Source organism: Pteronotus mesoamericanus, unplaced genomic scaffold, assembly GCF_021234165.1.
Source record: "Pteronotus mesoamericanus isolate MK-2021 breed Mesoamerican mustached bat unplaced genomic scaffold, CSHL_Meso_final contig_130, whole genome shotgun sequence".
In the NCBI taxonomy this organism is placed as follows: Eukaryota; Metazoa; Chordata; class Mammalia; order Chiroptera; family Mormoopidae; genus Pteronotus; species Pteronotus mesoamericanus.
The window spans coordinates 26,212,645-26,226,585 of NW_026555060.1; the positions used below are offsets into that span (position 1 = coordinate 26,212,645).

The 13,941-nt window shown below is 35.1% G+C and overlaps 1 protein-coding gene across 2 annotated transcripts in view; it reads left to right on the plus strand.

The window, feature by feature from the left end:
• The window catches only part of USP6NL (USP6 N-terminal like), a 175,453-nt gene that overhangs the window by 40,482 nt on the left and 121,030 nt on the right, over nucleotides 1-13,941 (plus strand). The window contains exon 1 of one of the 2 annotated variants that reach the window (XM_054593767.1): nucleotides 13,146-13,375. The exons of the other annotated variant lie outside the window; for it this stretch is intronic. Within the exon in view, the coding sequence (XP_054449742.1) occupies nucleotides 13,303-13,375 (73 nt within the window). The 5' untranslated portion in view covers nucleotides 13,146-13,302. Of the gene's footprint in view, nucleotides 1-13,145; nucleotides 13,376-13,941 lie in introns of those variants that run through there. 2 annotated transcript variants of the gene reach the window in all.

Below are 13,941 nucleotides of genomic sequence, written 5' to 3' on the forward strand. Positions count from 1 at the left end.
TAATTTTTTGAGATAACTCCATACTTCCACAATGGCTGCACTAGTCTACCTACCTACCAGCAGTGCAAAAGGGTTCCCTTCTCTCTCCATCCTTGCCAGCACTTGTTTGTTGATTTATTGATGATCACTGTTCTGGCTGGTGTGAGGTGATATCTCATTGTAGTTTTAATTTGCATTTCTCTGATGATTAGTGACATTGAGCATCTTTTCATGTTTGTTGGCCATCTGTATGTCCTCTTTGGAGAAGTGTTTATTCAGGTCCTTTGTCTATTTTTTAGTAGGATTGTTTGTTTTTTGGTGTTTTATAAGTTCTTTATAAATTTTGGATATTAACCCCTTATCAGATGTATTATTGCGAATATGTTCCTCCACTTAGTAGGCTTCTTCACCTTGCTGATGGTTTACTTTGCTGTGCAAAGCCATTTTAGTTTGATGTATTCCCATTTGCTTATTTTTTTCTTTTGTTTCCCTTGCTTGAACAGATATATCAGAAAAATATTGTTATGAGCAATGTGTGAGATTTTACTGCCTATGTTTTCTTCTAGGATTTTTATGGTTTCGAGTTTAATAGTTAAGTCTTTAATCTGTTTTGAATTTATTCTTGTGGGTGGTGTAAGAACATGGTCTCGTTTTATTTTTGTGCATGAATCTGTCCAATTTTCCCAACACTATTTGTTGAATGAACCATCTTTTTTTTTTTTTTAACCAGTAAAATTATCCTCAAAACCACAAAACATTTAACATTTAAACATTTTAAACCTTTTAGATGGTTGCTTGGCTTAATGCATATATATATATATATATATATATATATATATATCAATTTGAAAAGAAAATCCAATAAACTGTACAAATAAAAGACCAAAGAAGTCTTCAGCCCATTGTATGTGCTTGTTTCCTCTGTCAGATATTAATTTATTACAAAGGTGTGGGTTTATTTCTGTGCCCTCTGTTCTGTTTTGTGGATCTACGTGTCTGTTTTTATGCCAGTACCATGCTGTTTTGCCTTATAGTATCGTTTGATATTAGGTAGCATGATTCTTCCAGCTTTGTTCTTCTTTCTCAAAATCACTGTTCCTATTTGGGGTCTTTTTTGGTTCCACATAAATGTTTGGAATATTTGTTCTAGTTCTATGAAATATGTCATTGGTATCTTGAAGGAATTGCATTGAAGTTATAGATTGCTTTGGGTAGAATGGACATTTTAATGACGTTAATTCTTCCTATCCATGAACATGGTATGTGCTTCCACTTATTTGTATCTTCTTCAGTTTCTTTCTTCAGTGTCATAATTTTATCAGTACATATCTTTTACATCTTTAGTTAAATTTATTCCCAAGTATTTTATTCTTTTTAAAGCCATTGCGAATGAAATTGTTTTCTTAATTCCCCTTTCTGATAGTTCATTATTGGCATTAAAAATGCAACTGATTTCTGGATATTAATTTTGTATCCTACTTTACTGAATTCATTTATCAGTTCTGGTAGTTTCTTGGTGAACTCTTTAGGGTTCTCTGTGTACAGTATCATGTCATCTGCAAATAGCGACAGTTTTACTTCCTTTCCAATTTGGATGCCTTTTATTTCTTTTTTTGTCTGAGTGCTGTGGCTAGGACTTCCAGTACTATGTTGAATAAGAGAGGTGAAAGCAGACATCCCTATCTTGTTCCCAATCTTAAGGGGAACACGTGTAGTTTTTGTCCATTGAGTATGATGCTGGCAGTGGGTTTGTCATATATGGTCTTTATTATGTTTAGGTACGTTTGCTCTATTTCCACTTTGCTGAGAGGTTTCTTTTTTTTAATCATAAATGGGTGCTGAACTTTAACAAATGCTTTTCTTCATCTGTTGATATGATCATATGGTTTTTATCTGTCATTTTGTTTCTATGGTGTATCACATTTATGGTTTTGTGGATATTATACCAACCTTGCATCCCTGGAATAAAACCCACTTGATCATGGTGTATAATCTTTTTGCTGTATTGCTAGTATTCAGTTTGCTAGTATTTTGTTGAGGATTTTAGCATCTATGTTCATCAGAGATACTGACCTATAATTTTCTTTCTTTTTTTTTTTTTTGTAGTATATTTATCTCGTTTTGGAATTAGGATAATTCTGGCCTTGTAAAATGAGCTCAAGAGTCTTCCAGCTTCTTGAGTTTTTTGTAATAGTTTGAGAAGGAGAAGTTGTAGCTCTCTCAGAATGTTTGGTAGTATTCACCTGTGAAGCCATCTGGTCCAGGACGTTTGTTGGGATTTTCTTTGATTACTGCTTCAGTTTCACTAGGTGTAATCTGTTCAAATTCTCTGATTCTTCCTGATGTAGTTTTGGAAGATTATATGTTTCTAGAAATGCACCCATTTTGTCGACGTTGTCCAATATGTTGGCATATAGTTGTTTGTATTATTTTCTTACAACCTTTTGTATTTCTTTGGTGTCAGTTCATATTTCTCCTCTTTCATTTCTGATTTTATTTATTTAGGTGCTCTCTCTCTTTTTCTTGTGTGTCTGGTTAAAGGTTTGTCAATCTTGTTGATCTTTTCAAAGAACAAGCTCTTAGATTCATTGATCTTTTGTATTGTTTTTTTCAGACTCTATTTCATTTATTTCTGCTCTCGTCTTCATTATTTCCTTCCTTCTCACTTCGGGCTTTGCTTCTTGTTCTTTTTCAAGTTACTTTAAATGTAAAATTAGATCGTTTGAGCTTTTTCTTGTTTCTTGAGATAGGCCTGTAATGCATGCATTTCCCTCATTGGGACTGCTTTTTCTGTGTCCCACATATTTTGGGATGTTAAGTTCCCATTATCATGGGTTCCAAGGTATCTTTTGGTTTCTTCCGTGGTCTCATTGTTGACTCAGTCATTGTTTAATAATATGTTATTTAGCTTCCATGTCTTTGTGGATTTTTCAATTTTCTTCTTGTGATTTATTTCTAGTTTCATAGCATTATGGTCTGATAAGATGCTTGATATGATTTCAGTCTTCTTAAATCTATTGAGACTTGCTTTGTGTCCTAATATGTGGTCTATCCTAGAAAATGTTCCATGTGCACTTGAAAAGAATGCATATTCTGCTCCTTTGGGGTGAAATGTTATGAAGATATCAATTAAATCCATTTGATCTAGTGTGTCATTTAAGACCACTGTCATCTTGTTGATTTTCTGCCTGGAAGATTCATCCATTGGAGTCAGTGGTATGTTAAAATCCCCTACTATGTCTGTATTTCTGTCAGTTTCTCCCTTTTTGTACATCGGGATTTGCTTTACTTATTTAGGTGTTCCTATGCTGGATGCATAAATGTTTATTAGGGTTATAGCCTCTTTTTGGATTGTTGCTTTTATCATTACATAGTGTCCTTTGTTGCTTACTAAAACCTTAGTTTTAAAGTCTATTTTTTTGGATATAAGTATTGATATCCCAGCTTTTTTCTTCCTTTTCATTTGCCTGAAATATCTTTTTCCATGCCTTTACTATTAGTCTGTGTGTATCTTTAATTTTGAGGTGCATCTTTTGGAGACTATTTGTGAAGGGAACCCCCCAAAACCAGAATGTATTTATAAAAATTTTAGTATTTATTCTTATATATTTAAACTTCAGTCACCTTCAAAGTACTCTCCCTTTAACACCTATCATGATGCTTTTTCTGTTGCTCAAAAGAATTTTGAACTCATTGGTTTTGATGCCATTTAGTGCTTCTGCCATTTTTTTTTGTTTCACCTCTTCCACATTGGCAAAACGTTTCCCTTTGAGGACTGTTTTCATCCAGAGAAACAAACAAACAAAACAAATCACTAGGGGTGAGACTGGGTGAATAGGGAGGGTAGGGTGGTGCACAGGGGTCATGCTGTTTTTGGTCAAAAACTGCTGAACATTGAATTGTGGGCAGGTGCGTGTATTAGTTACCCTTCATGAAATGGGCAGACATGTTGAAACGGTCTTCAAAAACAATTTGGTGATGCTGAATGCTGCCTCTCAGGACAGTGTCAGCTGGTACACTTATACAGTGGCTTCCTAGAATGTTCACCGAGTAGAGGACGCCTGTACTACACGGGGCCCGCCCTCCTGAACATAATTCTAGGGTTCTTTTTTTTGGGGGTCCCCACTTATATACTGGTCTTGTTTTTTTTAATCCATTCAGCTACCCTATGTCTTTTGATTCAAGCATTTAAGCCATTTTCATTTAAAATGATTATTGATAGATATGTATTTATTGCCATTTTATTTTTTTACTATTTTCCTCTGTATTTTTTTCTTTTTCTTCTTAAAGCAAACTCTTTAACATTGTTGCAATACTTGTTTGGTGGTAACAAACTCCTTTTTCTTTTTCTTGTCTGGGAAGCTCTTTATGTCTCCCTCAATTTTAAATGATGGCCTTACTGGGTTGGGCATACATTCTTGCTTTTCATCACCTTGAATATTTCATGCCAATCCCTTCTGGCCTGAAATGTTTGCGCTGAAAAGTCAGAACAATCCAATGGGAGCTCCCTTGTAAGTAACTAACTGCTTTTCTCTTGTGGCTTTTAAGATTCTCTCCTTGCCTTTAAGCTTTGTCTTTTTAATTATAATGTGTCTATTGTGTGGGCCTCTTTGGGTACATCTCATTTCATGCTCTTTGTGTTTGGTTCTTGGACTTGTGTGTCTTTTTCCTTCACCAGGTTAGGGAAGTTTTTGGTCATTATTGCTTCATATAAGTTCTTGATCCCTTGCTCATTCTCTCCTCCTGGTATTCCCATGATGAGGATGTTGTTATGCTTCATGTTTTCTCAAAGATGATTTAAATTTTCCTCAGTTTTAAAAATTCTTTTTTCTTTTTTGTTGCTCTGCTTGGCTGTTTTTTTCTATCTTGTCTTTCAAATTGCTGGTTTGGTCGTCTGCTTCATCTGACCCTCTGTTTATTCCTTCCAGTGTATTATTTATTTCAAGTATTGCTTTCTTTACTTCTGACTGGTCCTATTCTTTATGGTTTTTATGTCTTCTTTCATGCTGTTGAGCATACTTATAATCATTATTTTAAACTCTATATCTGATAAATTGCTTACCTCCATATAATTTAGTTCTTCTTCTGGAGAATTCTCTTGTTTTTTCATTTGGAACCTGTTTTTTTGTTTTTGGGTTTTTTTTTTTTTTTTTGGTCTTCCCATATTGACTGTGTTTGTGTTCGTTTCTATGTATTAGGTAGATTTGCAAATACTCTGGTACAGGCTAAGTCAGAGACTCCCTGTCTCCCTGGGACTGGCCCTGGGCAAACTGTTTGGAGCTATCAGCAATCCATAGCCTATGGTTCCCTCTGCTGGGCCTAGGTGTGTGCAGAAGCAACCAGGCTGTGCACCAAAGACAGCTCTTGCCAGCACTGGGCCTGAGGGAGGGTCAGCTAAAGTCTCAAAGCTTCCAGAGAGCTGCCCGCAGCCTTTCTGTTAGGCTTAATCACTTGAAGGGCCTCTGGCTGTCCTCCTCACCAGCTGGGCCTAAGCTTCACAGAGTGAGACAGAGTAATTCTTGTAGTGGGGCTCTTGCTTCCCCCCTAGCTGATGCCTTATGGAGGAGAGTGCTCTGCCCAAGAGAAATGGTTTCTGCAGTATGGGCAATGACTGAGCATGGGGATCCTGGCCGCTGACCATTGAGCTCTTTCCCCAGTCACCAATCCCAGATGTTTCTCATGTGGCTCTGGTCTGCTCTGCCCTCCTTTCACCGGAGCCCAGGGTAAGTGGCTGCAAACAAAATTTTGTGTTGGCCCTTTAAGAGGCTCTCTGTGTCTCTAACTGTCTCTCCCTGGCAAACGGAAACCCTGCTCCTTTTCAAAGGGAATGTTATTTGGGTTCCTTTTCAGGTCCTGGTGTTCCAGGCTGGAGAGCCCAGCTTGGGGTTTAGATCCTAGCCCTTTCAGGGGGAACCCCCCAGCTCTGAAATATCTCTCTAGCACTTCAGCTTCCATCTGTGGGAGCCCAGCCAGCCCTCTTGCACCTCCGCATTTCCTACCAATCCTGTGGTAATGTGATTTCTTCTGTAAGTTCTTGGTTATAAGGTTTCTCTCCAGCTAGACATGAGCTGGTTATTCAGGATGATTTTTATATAATTTAGTTGCAGTTCCACTTTGGTCCTGGGAGGAGGTGAGTATAGCTTCCACTTACTCTGCCACCGTGTTGTATCCTGACAGCATTAACTTTTAAATATCCAGTATGAATTATTAGGAAGTACTGTAAAATCACCTAAACATTATTTGGACAGAAAATAGTGTAGATTTTAGGTAGAAAAATGTGCAACTTTTTAAAATAAGCAACATATTGTGCATTTTATATTGATGAGTTTGTAGAGATTGATTTTCAAAATTCTACAGAAAGAGTGATTATATCCTACCCTTAAAATTTAAGTAGAATGGCAAAGAAATTAACTATATTATCTGATTTATTAACCCAAAGGAGACTAGTCACAAATGGGTTTATATTCAATGGTCTTTTCTGTTTGCAGGCCAGCTGACATCTGGAATATTTACAGAATATTTTTGTTAAAAGAAGTGTGGCCTCTCACATTTTTTTCTTGTTACTTATCTACATGTCCTGAAAGAAGATGACAGTAGTTTTATTCTAAAGTGTATTTCCAGGAAAGCCAACATGTTTTCTGAAAAGGGGTTAGAAAAAAAAAATCAGAATCAGTGCCAAGAATGAGAAGATGCTTGGTTGTTATTCACATAATCAAAAAATGGTGTAGATATAGAGCACAGTGCAAATACCCTTGTCTGTGTTGATTGTATAAAATGATGTTGAAGAAATATTTTAAAATGTGAAAACACATATCACTTCAAAAAGAGTATGCATAACATTATCCCACTTTTATAAAATCAACAAAAAAGCACATGGAAAAGTCTAAAAGGTTGTTAGTAGTGCTTACCTCTGTATGGTAGGCCTAAGAAAGATTTTTATTTTCTTATGACATGTTTTTGGATACTTATTTTCTACAGTGAAGATGCATTATTTTTATAATAAGGAATACTATTAAAGATGTGTATTGACAAAAAGAAGATGATAGAGATCATTTAAATTAGTTTGTAATTCTTTAAGATTCTAGGGAGTTGGAAGTTGAATTATTGATAACATTTGTTATGAATAGTAGTTATGATTTTGCTTTAAAATAATACTAATTCTCTTGTCCTTTACACTTAGGGCCAAACAAGATGCTCCGGGGAACTTGTTCATGGTTTAAATGAATGAGAGAGAGTATACAAATGAGATCAATTCCAGTCCGGTTCATTCTTCCCCTCCTTCCGTACCTCCATCCCTTCCTTCTTTCTCTTTTTCTCCTCCCACCCTCCCTTCTTTTGTTTACAGAAATGGTGGGAAAAAATTTTCTTCCTTTACCTAGCTGTTTTTTCTTTACATCATTTACCATATAAGTCCTGTTATAAACCCTTTTCATCTGAAAGAAGATACTTTATACCTTATACTTTTATTTGAAGAAAGGAGAATGGCATAATTTGGAATGTCCAAATAGGTGGATAAGCACATAGCTTATATTCCCGGCCTATTGCATGTCTCTCTTTGTTGTTGTCACATTCCTGTTCTCGTATAGCCATCATGCTTTGTGTTCCACTCCGGGAATGCTGGATTTGGAAGTGATAGGGATGAAAAGTCAGCAGTTCTTGGGTTAGTCAAAAGTTAGTGATTTTGAGGGTGGCCGTGTACAACAAAAATGCAATTGTGGGAAACAAAATTGAGTTAAGAATTTTATGTTTAAAAATAATTAGATCACAGCTTTTTGTAGGCAGCTCATTGCAAGGGAAACTATAACATTTTTTATTCACCAAGCCACATTGGATCTCTTGTATGTATAGGCAATTATTATTTTTGTTTTAAGCACTCTCTCTCCAGTTAAACTCTGTAGTTTTTGGTTAATTTTGTATTATTTCAGATAAAGTCTGAAGAGTAGGATATAGGTTAAATATATATTATAGAATTCCTTTGTCATTTTAAAAAAGACTTCTTGAGAACAGTTTAGGTTTACAGAAAAATTGAGTGGAAAGTCAAAGAGTTCTGTTATACCCCCTCATAATATTCTCCATCTTCCCATTTTCTCCTATTACTAATATCTTGCATTAGTTGGTACATTTACTGCAATTGATGAGCCAATATTGATATATTACTGTTTACTAAAGTCCAGATTTACATTATGGTTTACTTTCTGTATTGTACATTCTATGGATTTTGACAAATGTATAATGAACATATATCTACCTTTATAATTTCATAGAGTAGTTTCACTGCCCTAAAAATTCCCTGTGTTCAACCTGCTCATCCTTCTCTCTTTTCTCAAAGCCCTAGCAACCACTGAATTTTTTACTGTTCCCATAGTTTTGCCTTTTCCAGAATGTCATATAGTTGAAATCCATACACTATGTACGATTTCAAATTTGCTCCTTTTCAGATTGACCTCTTTCTCTCAGCAATATGCATTTAAGGTTCTACCATGTCTTTTTTTTTTTGCCTTGGTAGCTCATTTCCTTTTATTGCTGAATAACATTCCATTGTCTGGATATACCAGAGTTTCTCCAGTCACCTGCTGAAGAACATGTTGGTTGCTTCCTAGTTTTGGCAATTATAAATGAAACTGCTATAAACATTCATATGTAGATTTTTGTTTAGATAGAAGTTTTCAACTCATTTGGGTAAATAACAGGAAGTACAATTGTTGAATTATATGATAAGACTGTTTACTTCTGTAAAAAACTGCCAAACGTCTCTAAAATGGGTATACCATTTTACATTCTCATGAGCAATGAAAGAGACTCTGTTGCTCCACATCCTCAACAGCATTTGGTGGTGTCGGTGTTTTGGACTTTAACCATTCTATTAGGTGTGTAGTGGCATCTCATTGTTTGAAGCTCCCTAATGACATAAGATGTTAAGCCTCTTTTTATATGCTTACTTGCCGTCTCTGTAAGTATCTTTTTTGGTGAGGTGACATGGCTTTTTAAAAAATCAAAATGTAATTCCTTTAAAAAAAATAGCCAAACTTGTTGATTGTAGAAAAGTATGGCAAAAGAAAAAAAATAGTAAAAATTCATATATAATGCCACCTTTCAGAGGAGAAATTATTGGTAACATTTTGGTATTTTTTCTTTGTGCCCCTATCTCTTTATCTGTCTGTCTATTTATGTCTATAATGTGAATGACGATAGTGGAGTCATAATATTTTGTACCTTTCATATTTACTTATCCACATGTAATTAGCTTTTCCTGTGTCATTCTTCTAGGATAGTGGTTCTTAACCTTGGTTGAATGTTAGGATCACTTGGGGGAGCTTTTAAAATTTATGATACTCAGGCTCTACCCTAGGATGATGAAGTCAAAAATCCCTGTTGGATGTACCCAGGCATCATACTCCCAGGGACGTGCAGTGTGCATGAGACTGAGAACCACTGGACAAGAATATAATAGAATCATTTAAAAGAAAAAATACAGTTACCAAAAATTATATAAAAAACATCATACTCTTTGTATAAAGTTCAGAACAGCCAAATACACGTGTAGAAACACACATACAGATGTTGATAAATATAGATATGTAGATATAAAGGAGGTAGAGGAAATGATTGTAACTGCAGCATACAGAGTTCATTGTTACTTTGGGTTGGAGCAGGGAGACGATGAGTTGGTGGTTGGCAGGACTGTAGGTTAAATGTTGATTATTTTTAAGGCCCTAGTTTTTATTTCAGGTAATTACTTTCTGGTGTTTATTAAATTATTAAATATAATTAAATAATTGAGTGAATAAATAAAAATGGGCTGTGCATGGATCAATTATATAAACCAAAGTATGATTAAACCAATTTCTTGTTCCAAAGGCCCAGAAAGGCCAAAAAAACCAATTAAAACCTGTTACAGCATCCTTGTAAGTATAGCTGTGTTAAAGTGTCACAGTGGTTTGATACCCAGTGTCATTTACTTCAAAAATGAATAAACTGTTCCTTAGTTAGCTAGAGCTTTTAATACTTTCTTTTTTTCCCCTGAAATTATACATCCATTCTACTTTCTTACAGAGTTTTATTCTAATGCCATTGGTCGAAACAACAAATATGTGATAAGTTTTCATAAATAATTATTTACTATAAAGTAATATTTTATTAGAAACTCCTATCTTAATAAGGGGAATAGGCTGTTAATTGTTGTGCCTTGATTAAAGGACTTGTTGAATTGTCTCTGTCCCCCACCTCCCATGTTGCCCCTTTGGAGCACTGCACCATATAAGATGGATGAGACTTGGCCTTTTGTAAAATGGGAGAACGGAGATTGTGTAAAGGGAGATGGGAATGGAGATCCCGTGCTACATGCATCTTCTCAAGCAGATCAGCTTTAGCAATAAGTACATAAGGAAGTTAAGGATCTGGAAATTAATTCTTTGAAGAATCTCCATGTCAGAGTAGCCCCGGAGGTGTGTCTGCCTTTGCCAGGAAGATTGAGAATGACTGACGGGGTGAAGAAAGCAGACACAAGAATGCATATGTGTATATATGTGTACCTGCATACACAGAGTTAACTGAAACAGCATATATAAAAATATGTAATTCTTTACATATATCTCATTCTTTGAAATGACTATTTTGTATGACTAAACATACACAGATATGAATACATATATACCTCTTAAAACAAATATACATGTATTGGAATATCTAGTAAGGATTTAAATTTTCATTTTGAAATAATTTCAGACTTAGGAAAATGTGTCAAGAATAAGACTAATTCTCATATATTCTAATACTTGGATTTCTCAAATCTTAGCCACATTTTCTTTCTCATTCTAGGTTAGTAGTATTTTTTTTCCTGAATCATTAAAGAGTAAATTGAAGTATTTACCTCTAAGTACTTCATACTTCAGGGTATATTTCTTAAAATCCAGGATGTTCTGTGACATAACTACTGTGTAACGGTCACAGTCAAGAAGTTAACACTGATAATCTATAGCTTGTATTTGAATTTTATCCATTGTCTTAAAATGTCATCATTTCCCCTCATCTTTTTCTGGTCCAATATCTAGTCTGGGACCATGTGTTTCATTGACTTACCTTGACTCTATAGTTTCTACTCTCCTCTAATCCATAATGGTTCTTCAGTCCTTCTTTGTCTTTCATGATCTTGACATTTTAAAGCACAGTTCAGTGCTTTATTAGAATATGTGCTCAAGTATTTTTAATGGTGCAGTGCGTCATAAAACAATGTGAAGAGAATGAGAGAAGAAAAAGCTATTGGTTGCTTATCAGAAGGTAAAGACTGACAGTATTGAACCAGTGTGTCCAAATTGATTGCTGTATGATTTTCATTTTTCAAAACCAACACTGATATCAGTGAGATAGGTGATGATGGGAACTGAAATTTATGAAAACAAGAATATAGATATTCCTCTCTTCATTGATCAGACATGGGGCACAGAGTTGACTGAGAGGATCATGTCCTGTGCATCCCTTTCCTTGCATGGAAAGAGAAAAGTACTGGGAGAGAGCAAAGCTAACAGAGAAATGCCTTTCAAAAACATTATTTTTTTCCCCAGAAGAGTAGAAGTAATTTCTCAGAAGCTGGAACTGCAAAGAACTGGAAAGTAAATCCAGAGATATGTAACACCTATTTCCTGTTCAGGACTGCCCTAGGAAACAGGACAAGAGACAGAAAGAATTAGGGGAACTTGATTTTAGGGGTTGGATTTAAATATTGATTTGTCTATACCAGTCATCAGAGGAATTTGTTAAAGAGCACAGTTTTGATTTGAAATTTAAAACTTAGTCTTTGACCTATCCAAACTCTTGGCTTTGATTTAGTTTGCAAGTACAAACATGGTCTTTAAAGATAATATATAGTTAGGATTAATGCCCTGTTTTCTTCTCCATTTGCAAATATTTTCTCACTATCATGGATTTGTAGCACTGAAGTCTTAAATTAACATCCATATGGAGAATACATTAGAGGTAGATATATATGCACATTTTATAGTACCTCTTCTTTGACAAGTTGAAAATGTTATCCTGAATTTTAAAATTGTGCATTTTTATAGAAGAGACTTTGTGTCAGAGAAAGCAGAAGAAGCCTTTGAATTTTGGAAGCTATGTTTTACCAGCCTTGGTTGATACCCTGTGTGCCTCAGTAGTTCAACTGAAAAATGAGAAAGTAACAAAAAAGCCTTTAAATGTGTGGAGGCAAAGAAAATGTATTTGATTTGCCTAGGGACTCATTTTATGATACATTAATAATATCAAAATAATAAATGGGAAGGAAAGAAAACTCAGGGAAGTTGGCAGCTCAGTAAGGCGAACAAATTGCTGCTGGAGAGTCACTTTAGTAAAACAGTGACATTTAACTATATTAACTTGAATTTCAGTTTTCTCTTTTAGTTAACTCTGTAGGTTTACTTTGAAAAGGGTTGCTATGTGAAATATAAAATATGTAATAAAGATATGAAGTATTAATTGAACATTGTCGCAACTTGGCTGTTAAAACTGATGGCAGAAATGGTGGTTATACTTGATTTGAAATTCTCTGGTCCATGTCTCTGATGGTGAGACCAACAAATTTACATAACTCTGGGGATTTCTAGTGCAGAGTGTGAATCTAGATTTCCCTTCCTCTACTAGGGTGAGGTCAGAGGTGTATGTGTGTGTGAGGAGGAGGAAAGGAATTTAGAGGATATTTTTTGAGTACCGTATCTTTGATGCAGATCTGGGAGCTTAGAGTTAGCAAGACAGAGTTTTATTTTTATCCACATTTTATTTTCTGTGTTCCAAATGTGAGATTTTTGAGAAATTGGAAAAAAGTATTAAGTTTTTTCCACAGTGCAGGGTATTTTGGTTGACTACTTCTGAATGTGTTTTTAAAAACTTGCACATAACATCTGTGATCCACTATATGAGAATTTATAGCATAGCACTTTATTTATCCTGTCTTGACTTTGTGAGAAAATGTTTTCACTGTGCTTAGTGATTTACAGACAATTACTCACATTTTGTTTTGTTTTGTTTTGTTTATAACTGTTAATGCTTTGCGAAGTCATACATTTGGAACTTTGAGGACGTTGGTTTTCACATGTGCTGGAATCGCTTTGAATCTATCATTTCAAGAAAACACAGCCTATCTTTTCGTTGTTCCTTATTAACTGCTTCAGAGCCTTCGGGAATAGCTAAGCAAAGCATTTATTTCTCTGAAGTTGAACTGTGTTCGTTCCTGAGCTTCCTGAAAGCCGAAATGCCATGAGCCCTTGGTGATGAAACCTGTTGGATTTCTGGAGAAAGCAGCTGGAGTCCTTGGCTTGTTAATGACTAGCAATGATTCAAGTCTTGCAGATTGTAAAGGAGCTGGTGATACCATCAAGGCAAAAGGCAGCCACAGGGAAGGAAGGTAGGAACATCATTAGAAGGAACAATCGGAGCACTTTAAGGCACTCAGATTTTTACAAATATGGACCTAAAGAACAGATATAAAAAAGGAGTTTTGAGTTATCATGTATGCTTTTGCACTTCTGATATATTATGGTATCTGAAAAGAATCAGGTAATGGCATAATTGTTAACACACCTCGTTATTACTGTTTTTAGACCACGCATTAGAAGCGTATTGTTATATTAAAAGGTACAAAGAGTAAGGAGAAGTTATGACATATCTGCTAAACAGTATTTTCCACATTGTAAAGCACTTGTGTTACGATTTTGGAGGGCAAAGAATAAGTTATATAATCCTCTTTTCTTTTAATTTTAAAGTATAAATGTTCACGGTAGAAATCAAAAGGGAGCAAATTAGGATTCTGCCTACAGCAGGGCAAAAGAACTAGGTGGTTCTTATTATTGTGACTAGCTAATATAATAGTAGTTATAAATACAAACTAAACAGTGAATGGTAGATTATACTGCATTTTTCAGTGAATAATTAATTTTTTCTGTTTATGATTATATGCTTAATCATTGCTGT